This window comes from Buteo buteo, chromosome 3, assembly GCF_964188355.1.
Source record: "Buteo buteo chromosome 3, bButBut1.hap1.1, whole genome shotgun sequence".
Classification (NCBI taxonomy): Eukaryota; Metazoa; Chordata; class Aves; order Accipitriformes; family Accipitridae; genus Buteo; species Buteo buteo.
In genome coordinates this window covers 68,964,908-68,983,289 of record NC_134173.1, presented here as the reverse complement: position 1 = coordinate 68,983,289, position 18,382 = coordinate 68,964,908, and the positions used below count along the sequence as shown (strand labels likewise).

At 45.9% G+C, this 18,382-nt stretch overlaps 1 protein-coding gene across 1 annotated transcript in view; it reads left to right on the top strand.

Annotated features, from left to right (window-relative positions):
* The first annotated feature begins 879 nt into the window (after positions 1–879).
* Positions 880–18,382, top strand: part of ADCY8 (adenylate cyclase 8) — a 131,509-nt gene continuing 114,006 nt past the window's right edge. Inside the window, 1 exon segment of the mRNA XM_075023966.1 lies at positions 880–1,830. Coding sequence (XP_074880067.1) covers positions 880–1,830 — 951 coding nt within the window.

Here is an 18,382-nt window from a genome sequence, read left to right as displayed (position 1 = left end):
GCCGAGCGTCTGCGATGGATGGCAGCCCCCAGCCCCCCCCGGGCAGAGGCGCCCCGTAAGCCAGGGCGGAGCGGCCGGCGGGGCATGCCCCGCCGCCGGGGGGATGCGGGCGGGCAACCCCCGGCCGGCGACTCCGGCGCCGTGACCGAGGATGCCCGCGACCCGGCCGCCTCTCCCCTCCCGCCCGAGCTCGCAGGGCTCCCGCTGACCGCAACCGCGGGGATTACAGCAGCTCCCGGGGACCACACCGCGGAGCCGAGCCCCGGGATCCCCGGAGAGAAGAGCTGCCCGCTCTGAACGGCTCTCTGCAAGGCGGCTCCCCCCCAAGCCCTCCGCGCCTCCAGCCTCCGGATGGGGCCAAGGATCGCCCGCCGGGCAGCGGGGCTGCTCCCGTAGATGCTCCGCTCCTCCCTCCTCCTCCTCCTCCTCTCCGGACCCGCGGCTCGGCTCCTTCCCTGCTCACCGCCCCGAGGAGGGCGAGCACCCAGCCCGCCGGGGCGCCGGGGCTGCGCCGCAGCCGGGCTCCGCGGGATGCGGCTCCGCGGGGCTCCGCGGGCGCGGACGCGGGGCGAGGGCAGCCTGCGCTGAGCCCGCTCAGCCGCCCCGCCGACCCCCCCCACCACCACCCCCCGGCGGCAAACCAGCCCCGCCGCCAGCCAAACCGCCGGACCCAGGGACCTGCCTATAAATGTGATCCCCCCCCCGCCGCCGCCACCCGCCCTTCTCCATCCCCTCCCTCCGCTCCCGCGGCTCCATCCCTCCCCCTGCTCCCCTCCCCAAAGACGGTCCGTCCCCGTCCCCGTCCCCCCCGGTCCCTCCCGTCCCCCGTCCTTCCCCCCCCCCCCCCCGCCGGTCCTCTGCCCCCCGCCAGTCACCGCCATGGAGCTCTCGGAGGTGCGGTGCCTGAGCGACAGCGATGAACTTTACACCATCAACAGGACCCCCCCCGGCAGCGGCAGACCCCAGCGCCTGCTGTGGCAGACGGCCGTGCGCCACATCACCGAGCAGCGCTTCATCCAGGAGCACAGCAGCAGCAGCGGCGGCAGCAGCAGCGGTGGGGGCAAAGGCTTCAGCTCCGAGGAGACCTGCTGCCCCAACCACCACCCCCACCCTCCGCACCACCACCACCACCACCACCACCACCACCACCATCTCCGGCGACAGTCGGCCGGCCGGAGTTTGGGCGGCGAGCGCCACAACAACGGAGGCACCAAAGTCTTCCCGGAGCGCACGAGCAGCAGCGGGGACCTGGGCTTTCTGCCCCTGGACTGTGCCCCCAGCAACTCCGACTTCTTCCTCAACTGGGGCTATACCTATCGCGGGGTGATCTTTCCCACTCTCCGCAACTCCTTCAAGTCTCGGGACTTGGAGCGCCTTTACCAGCGCTACTTCTTGGGCCAGCGGCGCAAATCCGAGGTGGTCATGAACATCCTGGACGTGCTGACCAAGCTGACCCTGCTGTTCCTCCACTTGACCCTGGCCTCTGCTCCCATGGACCCCATTAAGGGCATCCTCTTGGGCTTCTTCACCGGCATCGAGGTGGTGATCTGTGCCTTAGTGGTGGTCAGGAAGGACACGACCTCGTACACCTACCTGCAGTACAGCGGTGTGGTCACTTGGGTGGCCATGGCCACACAGATCCTGGCGGCCGGCCTGGGCTGTGGCCTCCTTGGGGACGGCATTGGCTATGTGCTCTTCACACTTTTTGCAACCTACAGCATGCTCCCGCTGCCACTCACCTGGGCCATCCTGGCTGGGCTGGTCACCTCTGTCCTGCAGCTCGTCATGCAGCTGGTTATCCCCAGGTTGGCCGTGACTTCCCTCAACCAGGTACCGTGGTGACAAAAGGGTGGGAACCTTCCTCTTTCTCCATCACTATGGGTGAGAGGAGGTGTGGGGTGTCCCAAGAGGTCCTCTCCCTTTTAGTCAGGTGCTCAGAGGTTCACTACCTGGAGGGGAGACCGTAGGCAAAATGCAACCTTCTCCTCTGCCCCTCCTCAGTCCCCCACTGCCTATCCCAAGGTTTCACCTCAAGCTGGGGATTGGGGACACTTCCTGACCACTCTGCCCCCCTCTCCTCATACATTTACTTCACTGTTATCCCTTGAAATAGCTTTGAGGAAGGGAGATCCTGGGGCAAGTGGGGAGGATGGGTCATTTACCATTCCCCTCCCTTACTTCCAGCAGTGGTCCATGGCATGAGATGACTCTGTCTCAGCCAAACTCTCCCACTGCTCATCTCTCATTTTACTCGCTCATGTTTTATGGTTGGACTCAATGATCTTCAAGGTCTTTTCCAACCTAAACGATCCTATGATTCTGTGATTCTATGCCTTTTAACTCTGGATTTGCTGGGAGGACTGGTACTTTCCTATGTGCAGTGCAGCTTGATCTGGCCTATGGGAAAACAGGAGCAAAGCGTGATGCTCTTTTGCAAGGAGAGCAAAGCGATGCCTCAGTGAAATAAGGGAAAACTCCCCTTGGAGGTTTGGTGTGAGATCCTAGGCTGCCTTTGGAGGGCACTAAGAAGCCTTTTCTGCTGGTGGTCTTGGGCAAACATTGTTGTGCTGCATCCTTACAAGTGATGTCTAGGACAGAGCACTGGTTACATGGGGAAGCGGTGGTGCAGTGCAAACCACTGAGAGGCACCGGGCAAGGTATAGGTCTGAGGAGTTAAAACCAGGACTAATCTCACTTTACACTCACCTGGCTTCTTCCACAAAAAAAGTGAGAATGTATCAAACTCCTGACATCCCTGCAAGGCAAGAAAACACTGCCTTTCTAGGGCAACTTCATGCTGGAGATTCTTGCTGCTCCCTTTCCCCCTCCCTTCCCAGACTGTCACAGCTCTGTGCTACCAATATTTCACAGCAGATTATCATCTCCATTTGGCTAGCTCCAGGGAGTCAGGGAGAAGGGGGTGGAGGTACTGGCAGATAATCCCCAAAGGAGGGAAGGTGCAGAGGAATGTGTTGTTGGTGGCATGTTGTTTATGTGAATGCCGGGATGTGCAGCTGGGAAGTGGCTGATCTTGCACTTGGAAGTTTTGATGATGATGGTTCTTGGGACACTTCCATCTCCTTCAGACCCTGGCCCTCCTGAAACACCTGCCCACCCCTGTCCGTCCCCTTCCTCCTCCACGCACTTGTTAGCTGTGGGCTGCCTGACCTCGCTTCCCAGTGGCCAGGCTCACCCTGTTTTAGGAAAAGCTGCCCCAGTGTGTGTGCCTGGCTGAGCCCTATGGGTGCGAGACAATTAGACTGTGCAGAGTTGTCCCTCAGCTCTCGGTAACGTGCTGATGAATGAACTGCAGCCGTGTGCCACGTCCCACTCCCATGCGCTGCTGGTGCTATTAGTGCTGGGTCAAAAGCTGTGTGAGTTGTGCTGATTTCTTAATTTACTTCCATGTCCTATCCTGGAGCTATGAGTAATGCGCTGCTATCTCATTACGCACAGGTATCACAGCTGTTTAGCCAGTCCTCGCGTGCACACACACATTACCCACAGACATTCCTAACAAAGACAATTCTCAGGAGAGATACTAATATCTTCATTTTGCAGCACAGTACCTTGCCAGTTGTGTGAATGAACTGCCTTTGAGTGGTGCACAATGAGAGATTACCAGCCAGATGATTGCCTTCATGAACTACATATATAAATCTCCTTAACGGGATCCGCACAGCTTGCCACACGTCGGTGTTGATTCACACCGGCTCCCGCTTAACATCGCCTCATTATGCGCCGCTTCGGCCCTTTGCCTCCAAGCCCCTATGGGAGAGGCCAGATCCTTCCCCGTCCCGGGCTTTGCCCCCCACCCCGGTGCAAGGGGCAGCCGGGAGGGGGCTGAGGACCGGCTCCCCACCCCCAACTTCCCCGCTCAGCCTCCCCGCCGCGGCGGAGAGATGCGCGGCCGCCCGGGCGCTGTCCGCCGGCGCGGTGCTGAAACCGGCCGCGGCGCTGCGCGGCGCTACGCGGCCCGGGGGCTCCCTCCAGCGGCCCCCGGAGGGAGCCTGCCCGCCGCCTGCCCGCCGCCTGCCCGCCGCCTCCCGCCGCCTCCGCCCCCGCTGCGCCCCGGCGCAGGGCGCTGCGCGCTTTCCGCGCCTCCCCGCCTCAGGCCCTGCCTCCTCACCGCGCGGCCCGGGGGGCTTCGGGGGAGCCGGACCTGGAGCCCGGGGAGAGGCGCGGCCCTGCTTTTTTACTTCCCAGGGCTGTTGCACCGCGTCTTCTTCTGGTTTTTTGTTTTGGATTTTTTTTTTTTTTCTTTTCCCAGACCGCTTTCAAGTGTTAGAGAACGAGGGCTTTTACGGCTGATGAAGGGTATGTAGCTGTTCCTTGGCAGGTGAACACAGAGAATTTAAAGGGCTGTGTCATCAAGGTTCTATAGGAAATCTTTCGGACAGCACAGGTTTCTTGATCTTGCAGGCAAAGCAACTCTCTTTTATCACAGGGCTTGTTTTCCCAGGTAAAATACTGCATCTTCCCTTCAGAGAAGCCTTACAAGACTAAATGAACTATTTGATTATGTGGCAATACCTGTGACCATCTTGCTGTGCCTCAGGATGCAGACGGCTATTTACAAATGGACCAAAACCAGGAATTAGAGTATACAATGAAATAAAAAGCAGAGGGTAAAACTCTGATCACGGTACAGATAATGGGTTTTCCACTGATTTTGGGGACCAGGTTTTAATGCAGAGAAAACACTGAATTCAATTCTGAACAGAAAGAATTGTCTACCCTGGAGTCAGTTTATTACTGTACCCGATAGCATCCGTGGGCACAATGGTTCTGATCCTCTTCTCAGTCACACAGGTATAAATCAGTTAAAAGGCTATCTAAACTCATAAAGTTGCAACAGTTTATACAAGAGGAAAATCAAGTGCTGTGATCTGTTCTCCTTTAATCTCTTAATTAATCTTAGCTTTCATTGATAAATATGTTCACAAGCAGCTCAAATCGTTAGTAATGCTGAACACAAGCATACAGTACTACTGCCTGATTCAGCTATTTGTTGAAGTTAACAAAGTATTCATTATCATGAATACAAATAATCTCCACTGTTCACCATTTTTTCTTGCAGTAACACTTAAGAGGTCATCTGAATTTTCTTCCCTTGCATCTCAAAATTAATTTGAACCAGCATGCTAGGTAAAGGTGAAGGATAAAGCCTGCCTTGAAATTAGTTGTTTGGTTTTTTTTTTTTAAATCCAAACACAACAAAACAAACCTAGACTTACTAGTTTCAATCCTGCCAAGTGCTCAGTGCTTCTGGGGAAATATGACCACCCTTAAACCCAGCTGACCCCAGGCTGAAATGCTGAGCAATGTGCTGCTGCTCAGCCAGTGGAAAGGCATGAAAAAAGGGCCTGATACCATGATTTACGTAAAGACAACACCGGTACTGACTTGACTAAAGAGTCTGTCAGGAAACAAATGCAAGATCTTACTGGTAAACAAGTGCATTGATTTGTGTGCCTGGTCAGATACCGTGCTGGGGGTGGTTTTTGCCTCTGACATTCCCCAGTATGAAAGTTTAACTTGTATTGCATTCTTTCTTCCTTTTTCCTTGGTGTTAATGTAGTGTACAGTCCAAAATTTCTAAGACCATATATGTGTTTCAGGCATATGGGGAAGAACAAAAAACTCCGAGCTCCTTTTTGTTATGTAACATAGGCAGATGATAATATAGATATGAATTTTGACAGCCTTGGAATTATGTAAGCTACAAACATACTTTGGATTTTAATCCTCTCCACTCTTCACTCATGTGAGTAAATTCCACCAGAGTCAGTAAGCCTACTTTTGTGAGTAAGTCACCTGCATAAGGGATACCTTGAAGGATCAAGTCCTAAATTACACATATTAAAAAAAGCCTTTAAAAATACTTTTTGAAATAACTTTGAAGTGGGTAGTAGCAAGACTGGGGAAGCTCATTCTTTTCCCTCTGTTAGCATCTGTCTTTCCACGTCTAGGCAGTTCTTTGAATTAATATAGCGATTTTTGCTTGCTTTCTTTTTTTTCCCAAACCCTCGCTCAGGGTTATTAATAGAGGAAAAGGCAGAATACATGAAGTGACAAGGAGTCCTATAGAGATAAATCTGTATAATTATACAATGGCAACTGGCAGCTTTTACAAGCATATTTCAGATGCTTGTGAAGTATCTGTTAAATCTGTAAGGTATATTTCAAAGTTGGCTGCCATCTGAGAATCAGAATCAAAACACTCCACCTTTATCATTATGGTTGCTTTCATAGTGTTATTTACTATTTGTTTTTCTGCCCTAGTCCTTTGTGGGTGACTTATAACCTGACTGTGTGATTTTAGACTGGATTATGATCTGGTTTCCTTTTATATCCTGTAATATCATCTGACCAGTATCAGTGGGTCACAACGTAATTAGATTAGAATTGGATACACTTTTCTCTGAAGCAGCTGCATCATTGTTGTGCTAAGTAGGGCAAATGCATTAGTTATATTTACAATTTGATGATTAATTGCCTTCAGAGAGTTCCTCCAAAATGGAGGAACTTAGGCAGAAACATGAATGAAACCTGCTTTTATCAGTGAGTTTCAGCCTACAACAGTTAGTTCACTTGTTCTCAGTGAAAGTTACTTTGCTAGATTTGATGTGACATTTTTTCTGCTGTCAGGACACTTGTGGGTTGTTTTTAAGGTTTTGTTTATTGCTTGCTTGCTGTTTCTTATGGCCTAGAAAGAGGCATACGCTCTAAAATAGCTGCATCTAATGCAAAATAATCACATACCAGAGCAGCGCACTTACAGCTGACAGTTAACAGCAGATCATGCCGGAATGATCCTTATTAGCCTGTACAGAAGACTCAAGGGGATAAACATCTCCATTCCATCCTCTTACTGCACTTCTCAACCCTGTAAATGATGTGATTTGGACAAGAAAGAGAAGAGGGCAAAACTAGAACTGTTTAATGGATTCTTATCTTTCTAGAGGGCAGAGAAGGTAGCGAGTGGAAGGACTCCTTCCTCCATTTTCCTTATTTCCAGAATATCTGGCTAAGCACAAGAAACACTAAAGTGTTTCATGTAAAAGGTGAAATCTAGTAAACAGAATGGAATTAAGCTTTTAAAGTGATGCTTAGGCTGATGGAAACTCCAAACCTGAAAACCCTTAATCAGCTCCTGCCTAGCACCCCATCCCTGCAGGCACCTTGTTAACATCACATTTCTTTAAGTGCAGTCTTCTTGCACTTAACTGCACTTCTGTTCCTGGGCATCCCGTGAAGTGCCTCAATGACTCAAAGTTACCAAGCAGCCTAGCCAGAATCCAAACACTGTTCTAGTGGGAACACATTTTGCAGTTGTACTACACACACAGTGCCTACCTGATGTCAAAGCCTGCTGAAAAGGGGATTATGCTCTTCCTCTGTGTAACAAATGCAGTGATGAAGATGTTCCTGGGATGTAGCAGACCAGGGTTTAAATCCTTTTTCCCCAGAGGGGATTGAAATCCAGCTCTCTTACCTCACCAGCGAGTCTCAAAGCAAACCTTCCCCCATTCCTAACACAGCTGTTCTTCTGGGAAGATAAGAGGTTAAGATCCAGCGGGCCAAAAAAAGAAAGAAAGAATAATCCTGACTCTGTAACCAACTGATTAAGGAATTCAACTCTGGTGGTGTCCTTGCTGAACATTTTAGTGTTTTATATAATGTTATTAAATCATTCCCTCAAGCACATGTCCCAATCAGCAGACTGTACAGTCTGGTTTCCCTCTCTCTGACCCAATGAATCTTGAGTCTCTTTTTCAGAGTGGTACAGCTTCCCCAGAGAATTTCTCTCCCTCCTTATCTGCTGCCTCTCCAACTCCTCAAAAGCAAATACAGCCTATGGGGAGGGCATTTCCCAGGGAGGCAGGAGATACTGAATGACGCGTGAGCCTCCAGTCATTGAGCTGCTATACAGAAGATATGTAACTATTTTAAGAGGCAGTTCAGCTTTTGAACAAAAATATATAGGCAGTGCCCTTGGGGGTGGAGGGGAAGGGGGCTTGGGGCTGAGAAGCCCAAATATAGGGGGAAATCTTCACAGTGAATCTCTAAATCCTGGGGAAAAACGAGATTTAAGACATACTCCATGGTTTTAGTAGTTCCCTCCTAGCTAGCTTTCCTCCCATTCATCACACTGGCTACTTTATATTCATTCAATCTGAGACATTGGATTCTTTTTGCATGTTGTGTAGGGATCTGTAAGAGCATGGTGGCATTCAACATAGGCTTCTGGCTTAAACTCTTGTAGACATATATCTGCAAATGAGAAGTGCAAGGACCTTGCTTTGTGGGTTCTGAGCCTTTGCTTTTTTCATCTAGGCCTTCCTTCAGAGACAAACTCCGTTTTACTTGCTCTGTTCTTGGTGCAGTGCAGCTTGTACCCATCCCCAGCGCAGAAGGGACTGTAGAATTGCAATCTGGCCCAAGGAAGGAGATGAATGCAAATTGCTGAATTAGTGATGCAGTGAATCTTCAGCATTTTGGTACCAGTCTCACTCAGTCAAACCAGGGATAAAAGAGACCTGGCTGGTCAAAAGGGATCAAGCACAAAAAAGTACTGAGTACTTAGCATTTCTTGGAACTAAGGATCTTACTAAGGGATCTTATTAGGGCCTGACTGACTCAGAGACTTCCAACAGCTTGATTTAGGGACCTGATTTAAAGCCCACAGAATGTAATATAAAGAATTGCAAAGACGTTAGGATTTTTAGGTGAACCAGGAAGATCACTTCTCAGGACCCTCTTTAGGGAAAGCGTTGCTCTGGATCCACATTTCTTCTGAAAGAGAACACAAACGTGGGCATCCAGGTCATCCAGGGATCTCTTGGAGTGAGCTCTGTCACTCTTATCTGTCCAAACACCCAGGTCTGCAGACAGAGATACCAGTGTGGTGCTTCCTAATCTAGAACAAAAAATGCCAGGAAATGTACACAGGGCAAACTGCAAAGCCAAGCAGCCATTGGCGGACAGAGTAATATTTAATCACGCGAGTTCTGTTTATTAGCAACTATTTTAAGAAGTGCTGGTATTTCATTTGCCAGCTTCTTCTGCTGCAAGGTTTCATGCAGTTAGCCCTAGAGGAGAGAGGAAGGCTGCTGAGTTCATTAATTAACCATTGCTGCAGTCTGAGAAATAGCTGAAGCATATCAGTGTAAAAAAAAAAAAAAGCAAAACTAACCCAAGCCAATTTTTTTTTCACAACCCCAACAAAAAATTAATTGTGCTTCTCCCAAACAGTCTGATGTCAGTGTTATAATTTTATATGATGCTCTTAGTGTTAATCTAGAGAACAGTAGCCCCCGGTATGGATTAAATACTATTTGAATGAGTTTAATGATTTAATTCTTTTACCTCAATTTTCTTTTTTAATTTCGATTTAGTAATTATTTTACAGTTTTGGATTTTTTCGTATCTTTACTTTCATCAGTTTTAACAGCACAGTCTCTTAAAAATACAGTGCAGAAAACCCTCTTTACTGACATCAGTGGAAGCATTCAACAGTGGCAGAATCCTAATTAGAAAAATCAGTTTGTTTCTTTGGAGGGATCTGATCTCCAGGCACTATATTATTTCTCCTTTGTTCAAACTCTGCTGCTTTGTTTACCTGAGAGCTAGTCAGGGACGGAGCTATCTGTTCTGTGCTGCTTGTTTTAGTTCTACCACAGTAGGAGCCTTATCCATCAATCCAGAGGTAACATCACAATGCAAAGAAGAAATAATAATAACTAGGAAAATCAAGCAGCACAAAAGAACTAAATGATATTATACTGTGTACCAGGTGTTTCATAACTCTGGAGTAAGGATCTTGGGTAAAGAAATTGCTTGGATCTTATGGCTGTTACTCAAGTAAGCGTACAAGATCTAGATATACACATTCTTTTATCCTATGATTCTGTCACATATGAAAGTATCTCTAATGCTTATTAGTATTAATAATCTTCATAAGCATAATAGATAGGGTTATAATTGACATAGAAATCACCCCACACATTCTCACTGTGGATCTAATTTAATATGCCAGACATGCATATTCTTTTAGAAGAAGGAGTGTGATTCACCACAGATTTTAGCTAGGGACTGGGAATGAGGATCATTCCCATTTCAACACTAAATTTATCATTGGCCTGTGCTGACCCACACACATCACTTTATGTTTCTGTGCTTCATTTGATTTGAAAATTTGCCTTTCTCAGTTGCTGTAATATGTGACTAATACATTCAATTGCTTTGAGGTTTTTGTGCAAAACATGCCCATCACTTTCCATGATGCATCAAAAGAGGAATACTGTGTTGACTTCTGTCAGCCACACATATTTTTTGTTAAATAATGAATACATTGAATGTAGTGGGAATGTTTGCATACAAGTTCACTCTTTTTTAAAAGATCTGGTTCCACAGAATTCTCTTAAGGGCTGAAAGACATGTCCTATGAGGAGTGGTTAAGGACCCGGGGTTTGTTGAGCTTGGGGAAAAGGAGGCTGAGGGATGACCTCATTGCTCTCTACACCTTCCTGAGAAGGGGAAGGGGAGAGGGAGGTGCTGACCTCTTCTCCCTGGTATCCAGTGATACCAGGACACATGGGAATGGCTCAAAGCTGCACCAGGGAAGGTTTAGACTGGACATTAGGAAGCATTTCTTTACCGAGAGGGTGGTCAAACACTGGAACAGGTTTCCTAGAGAGGTGGTCGATGCCCCAAGCCTGTCAATGTTTATGAGGCATTTGGACAGTGCCCTTAATAACATGCTTTAACTTTTGGTCAGCCCTGAAGTGGTCAGGCAGTTGGACTAGATGAAGACTGTAGGTCCCTTCCAACTGAAATATTCTATTCTATTCTATTCTATTCTATTCTATTCTATTCTATTCTATTCTATTCTATTCTATTCTACTTCAGCCCTATCATCAGTGACTCCAAGATCCCTTTACATTAGTTCATCTGTGCTGAGGGGACTTTAAAGTACCTGCCATGTAGTTTATACAAGGTTGTGCTTGCAGCACTGGGCTACAGAGCCAGACACCTCCTCAGCTGGCCTCCCTGTGACCCCATGCTTCTTGCTTTCACATCCATGCAGTGGACCAGTTTCAATGAGAGGAATGGAAAAGATTCTGACCTTGATTAATTTGTTGCCTTAATAGGTCTCTTTCCTAGAATTGGGATCCATAGATTCAAACTGCTTCACCTAGAATTGAGGGAAAACCAGAAATCAAGTCCTGATCCTTCTGCAAATGCTGTAAGCTCTTGAGCAAGGAGAAATTTCCTCCTTCCTGGTCACTGAGTGAAATTGTCTGAAGATAGCAGGTCTCAGGTTGAGCTCTGTGCTGCCCAAAGAGTTAAGCAAAGCTAGAACACATATCAGTATTCAGACCATCCCTCTCCCCAAAGGCTGTAGCTGTATTGACTCATCCAAAGCAAGGTGCCTGCATCCAACCTGTGTGGTGGGAAAAACAGGTCTATGATGACTGCCAAACTGTGCGTGGGAACTATGGATGGAGGTGTGGCTGACCAAGGCCAGAACAGTGCCTGCAACCATTCTGGTGGTGTAGCAGCATAGATGATTACATTCCGAAGACGTTCTTTGATGCTGTTTAGTGCACTGCAGGGATGCAGCCTCCCCCCTGCCTGTCCTCCTCTGAATTACAATGAAGCTGAGTGGGAGGTGTATATTTGGTTTGCCTGATCGAGATGTTAAGCACATTGGGGACAGTTCTGTTTAATATCTTTATCAAAGATCTGGATGAGGGGATTGAGTGCACCCGCAGTAAGTTTGCAGATGACACCAAGTTGGGAGGGAAGATTGATCTGCTCGAGGGTAGGAAGGCTCTACAGAGGGATCTGGACAGGCTGGATCGATGGGCTGAGGCCAATTGTATGAGGTTCAACAAGGCTGAGTGCCAGGTCCTGCACTTGGGTCACAACAACCGAATGCAATGCTACAGGCTTGGGGAAATGTGGCTGGAAAGCTGCCCGGCAGAAAAGGACCTAGGAGTGTTGGTCGACAGCCAGCTGAATATGAGCCAGCAGTGTGCCCAGGTGGCCAAGAAGGCCAACGGCATCCTGGCCTGTATCAGAAATAGTGTGGCCAGCAGGAGCAGGGAGGTGGTTGTTCCCCTGTACTGGGCACTGGTGAGGCCGCACCTCGAGTCCTGTGTTCAGTTTTGGGCCCCTCACTACAGGAAAGACATGGAGGTGCTGGAGCGTGTCCAGAGAAGGGCAACCGAGTTGGTGAGGGGCCTGGAGCACAAGTCTGATGAGGAGTGGCTGAGGGAACTGGGGCTGTTTAGTCTGGAGAAAAGGAGGCTGAGGGGAGACCTTATCGCTCTCTACAACTACCTGAAGGGGGTTGTAGTGAGGTGGGGTCGGTCTCTTCTCCCAAGTAACAAGTGGTAGGACGAGAGAAAATGGCCTCAAGTTGTGGCAGAGGAGGTTTAGATTGGAAATTAGGAAAAATTTATTTACTGAAAGGTTTATCAAGCACTGGAACAGGCTGCCCAGGGAAGTGGTACCTGGAGGTATTTAAAAGATGTGTAGATGTGGAACTTAGGGAGATGGTTTAGTGGTGGACTTAGTAGTGTTAGGTTTATGGTTGGACTTGATCTTAAAGGTCTTTTCCAACCTAACTAATTCTATGATTCTATATAGTAGCCTATACTTGAAGCACTAAGGAAGCACTATATCCCCAAATGGGTGGAGAGATTTATAGTAGATTACTCCAAGATCTGAAGGTCCTTGAGAGTAGCTAGTGAAAATTGTTCTTTGAGACTTAGGCAGAAATTAAGTCATATGAATCTTGCCCAAGGATGTTACTGTAAAATTTTTTTTGACATTTCCAGAATGTAGCTAAGTGCCACTCTGACTGATGCTGTGATAGTTTCCATGTTCTCCCTAATCCCTAGAGTAATAGCAGCTTATTGACAATAATGCAAAGAGAAGAAGAATTTATTATATGTATTTCATTTCTGCAATTGTTTTTGTCTGCTATGTTTCATTAGCCACCTGAGAGGCTACAAGAATGGTAGAAGAACACATGAAGTGTTCCCATTTTCTATGTGATGGTAAAGGATGATAGGGCCTCCAATAATCTTCTTAGAATATTAATAGCTCTTCATGCTTAAAAATTATTTTCCAATGACTTATCACTTTCTTTCCTGTAAAAATGTACTTGTGTCTACTTATTCTTAAGGCATAGTTATGTACACTATCTGATGACAGCCACTCTTCTTTGCTATTCCTCTATAGTAGAATATCTAATGTAAGCATTCATTTACTCCAAATCCCATCAACAATCACGACAATAAAATTTAAAAGCTTTAAAGAGAGGAGTCTCAGAGGTAATGTGACTTTGGAGAAGAAGTGTAAAAGAATTCATCTTAACATTATGCCAATTATTTTAAAGTCAAGAAAAGCACTCATATGCATAAAGATGGGTATAAGTTTAAGTTGTTTGATAGCCTGAGGCCTTGAAACTTAGTACAAAGATTGTTAAGGTAGCTGTTCTTTCCTCTTCAAGGAGCTAACAAAGCTTTTACTGGCCAGATTACTTTCCATGACAGCAGAAAGTGCTAACTTCCTCATTGAATTTACAAATGGTCTATCCAAGTGTCATGTATTAAAGAACTGTTTTGATGATGTACAAGAAGGAAGAGTATTCCTCCTTGAGAACACTTCTGGTTTTCTTCTGTAACACAAGATTTCTGTAATTAAACTTGACATTATTTAAAATCCAAAAGCAACAAATATATCTAATAAAATTGAATAATATCCCATATTTAAATCTTTAAAGGTTCAAAACACTTCATAGATTTACATATATTTGTACTAGATAAATACAAATACTCAGCAAAGGCAATGCTGTGGAATTTCATGCTTTATTCTTTTTTTTGTAACTTGCTTTCAGGTTCAGTAATTACATTTGCAAGTCAAAATAATATTTACTATGTTCCTAAAGTCTGTGTATATCTAAAGAGAGTTTATAGGTGCAATTTAAAAAATGGAAAATGCACACACCATTAATTAAGAGACATTTTTTCTAATTACTATCATCAAAACCTCAAACTATAATCTCGAAATCAAATTGTTGTCTTCTGGCTAACAGCAATATGGATTCAGCAGTTGCAGATTTGCAGAGAATCTTGCAAAGTGCTTAGTCAGAGCTTAGTGGCCTTTACCATATAATGACAATACAAGGAATCTCAGACAAAAAAGGGAAATGCTAGAGCGTCCTACAAATAAGGAAAGGATTAAAAATCCAAATCATAAACACACAGAGAAAAATTCTCACAGACTTTGCCTGAACCCTGTGGTTTACAAAACATGCACAGATAGGTGGTCATAGCAATTATTCCCAAGATAGTCATCTGGCACAGAGCCCATTTTTCAATGTGATCTAGAGACTTAAAAGTACAGGGAGGTAGCAAATGAGATTTTTCAACACTCTAGAGGCTAAGGGATTCCTTAAATCATTTAAGTGGTTATAAGGGTATCTCGTGGGACGCCTTAAGTCCCACTAACTCCCACCAAACTCAATAGAAGCGGTGTTATATGGTGTAGACAATACAAAACTGGGAGGAGTGGCTGATACACTGGATGATTGCACTGCCATTCAGAGGGACCTTGGTGGGCTGGAGAAATGCCCTGACAGGAACATCAAGGAGTTCAACAGAAGGGAAATGCAAAGTTCTGCACCTCGGAGGGGAATAACCTCATGCACCAGTACAGACTGGCAGCAGACCAGCTGAAAAGCAGTTCTGCAGAGAAGGCCCTGGTGGTCCTGGTGGACACCAAATTGACCATGAACTGGCAGTGTGAAGGCCAACAGCCTCCTGGGATGCATTAAGCAGAACATTCCCAGCAGGTTGAGGAAGGTGATCCTTCCCCTCTGCTCAGCCCTAGTGAAACACATCTGGAGTGCTGTGCCCACTGCTGGGCTACCCAGTACAGGAGAGACATGGACATACTGGAGTGAGTGCAGAGAAGGGCTATGAAGGGCCATCTGACAAATGAGGAAAGGCTGTGAGAGCTGGGACTGTTCAGCCTGGAGATGAGAAGGTTGGGGCAGGGAGGCGGGGGAGTAATCTGACTGATAAGTATAAATACATTATTGGAGGTAGTAAAGAAGACAGAACCAAACTCTTCTCAGTGGTGCCCAGGGACAGAATGAGAGTCAATGGTCAGAAAACTGAAACACAATAGGTTCCACTTAAACATGAAAATACTTTTTTTACTGTCAGAGTGATTGAACACATTAACAGGTTGCCCAGAGATGTTGTGGAGTCTTCATCCTTGGAAATATTCAAAATCTGACTGGACAAGACCCCAAGCAACTTGCTTTAGGTGATCCTGCTTTAAGGAAGGAGGTTTAACTAGAGAAGGCCCTTCCAAACTCATTTATTCTGTGATTCTGTGATAGCAGTACATGTATTGTTTCAAGCAGACAGATCTGAAGATCTGCTGAGGATCTGGAGGGCAGAACTAACATCTTCAAATCCAGCCTGAAGCAAACACACAGCCAGCACAGGGCACAGCTCCTGCAAGTGCAGTGTGAGCCCTGGTTTAATATACATGCCATGCCTTCTGCACTTACTTCAGTCCATTCCAGCCTTGAGTCCCACTGTGGGACGTTAACTGCAGGCCCATATCATAGAAACATAAAATCATTCACGTTGGAAAAGACCCTTAAGATCGTTGAGTCCAACTGTAAACCTAACACTACCATGTCCACCACACATCATCACCTGACCTGGCACACCACTTCTTTCTGAGAGTTGTTCTATGGGCTTATCACCATCACATGGTCCAAAGCTCAAAGCAGCATCCTTGCTTTCCCCATCCCCATCTGGTGACATCAGGCGGTCCCAGAGCACAAGCTTACAGCAAACATCAGGCACACACACATTCTGTGCTTCTTTGGGGGAACAATGCTCTCCCCACCCACCAGATCTCTGTGGAATGTGGTATTACAGGTGGGAGAGTTTGAAGAACATCAGTAATATATGTCCATCCTTTCCACCAGCAAAAAGAGCTCCTCCATCAGTACCAACCCTTCAGTTTCAGATGGTCAGATTGCTACAGAAGTGTTAGGAGATATTGGATAAACCTTTGTGTCAACTGTGGTCTCACTATGGCTTTCTCAGCAGTCTTAGCTGCCAAAGAAAGCTAGAGGCAGGTTTACCCTTAGGCAATCCACCAATGCCAAGACAATATTTTGAGCAACTGACACTACCTTTCTTTTTAAAAGCCAGAAACTAGCCTTCTCCCAACAAAGCACTGATGATCTTTAAACATACTCTTTTCAGTTGCAACGGATACTGCTCATTTTCACTATTCTGTAGGAAGAGGATTGCTCTAGAGAAAAGGAAGGAGAAGGGAGTTGCTGACAGCCTTCAAATATGGAAGGAGTTGCTACCAAGAGGAAGAAATTAATTGTTCTTTGTTTCACCTATAGCTATCAAGAGATGACGGGCTTAAGTTATTATAAGAAATATTTACATTAGCTAGTAGGAGAAACCTTGTAACAATAACCTATTAACAATAACTTAAACAACCTCATTTTGCCTGGGAGGCTTTACTCTGAAGTATGATTAAGCAGTTTAGAGAGGCATTTTTTTAGGAGTGATTTAGATAATATCCAGGACCTGGAGCATGGGTTAAATGACCTGTCAAGGTCCTCTCATGCCCTACTTTCTATAATTAAATGATACTGGCTCCTAATTCCGGCTATGATGTAAAGTCTTCTCAATCCCCAGTTTCCAAAGAAGAAAACCATTTTGTATTTCTAATAATTGCTACACTGAGGCTGATGGATTAGTCTGAACTAGCTTCATTTATGTAGCCTGAAATGCCACAAATGCAAGGATTTATATCTGTGGTTTGTTAAGAACACGTTGGATCAACCATTAGCCAATAATATTGCTGATGGTGCAAGAAAATCACAGAAGCATCTCTTCCAAGAGGCTAACAACTGGTGAAAAGGCTGTATTGTCAATAAAGTTTTTCCAAAGGCAAAGAAATGGAAAAGAGTGAATCTGCTGAATAAGGAGGGGCCATTTTTACACAGTGAAAAATAATTTTCAGGTCATCATCAGCTCATTTTAATTGACCACCTATCTTCCTCCTCTTATGTCATAAATGTGGTGGTCTGATCTGTTTTATTTTTATATATATAAAGTAAACATATAAATATATTCAGAGGACCATCATTGTTGTAGATTCTGTTCTTTATATACATTTGTAGTGCATATGCCACTTAATTACAAAGAATAAGAATTTTCCTGGTTGTTTCTGCTCTAAGCAAGTATGTAAGTACCTGTGTACATTAAAAGGTATGGATATTGTCTCTGAAATCTTTGGGACTACAGCTGACTTTAGAACTATTCTTAGATATATTGTACACATCAAAGTAATGGAAACGATATAGGCATACAGTGCTATAAGTAAATATAGAGATTAGTTCATGCTTGCTGAGTAGCTGGAACATTGTTAAGAGGTGGAAGAGCTCTGGCTCTTCCTTTGCATCTATATCCACCCTACACACTGGGAAACCTCATGGGATAGTTTGTCTCTTGCAAAGTTTGTCCATGTGTAACACCCACAATGGGTCCATTAGACCTGAGGCTGCTTTCTGTTACTGGAATAGCATAGCACCTTTCTTAGGGCCGAGCATCCCACCCTGCCGGACTGCAGGCAATTGGGCTTTTACTTTTGAACAGACACAAAATGTTTCCTTCCTTCTCCAATAAAGAAAAAGGCCTTAGCAGCACACAATTGTAATTCAGGGAACATGGTGGCTAATGTTCTCTTCAAGGGCAATAAACTCTGACCTTGCCAGAATATTTTAATCACGTTTTTCATGTGGTGAAGGGCAATTCAGGCTTTCAGCAAAATGTCTTTATTTCCAGATTGCAAAAATCAGTATCAGCATTTCAGAGCAACTATACAGAAACCTTTAAAGAAAGATTTTTAGACAACCATTTCTATGCCTTCCAGATACAGGAATCTCTTTGAAAGATGAATTCTTTGCAAATTCATGCAGGGTTTTCTGTTCAAAGTAGAGGATGGTATGAGGACAGGCTGAGAGAGTTGATGTTGTTTAACTTAGAGAAGAGATGACTTCCTGGAGACTTTGTAGTAACCTTCCAGTATTTAAGGTGGGCCTCCAGGAAAGATGGGGAGGGAGTCTATCAAGGAGTGTAGTGGTAGGACAAGGGGTAATGCTTTTAAACTGAAAGAGGGTAGATTTAGATTAGATGTAAAGAGGAAATTCTTCACTGTGAGGGTGATGAGACACTGGAAGAGGTTGCCCAGAGAAGCTGTGGCTGCCCCCTCCCTGGAAGTGTCCAAGGCCAGGCTGGATGGGGCTTTGAGC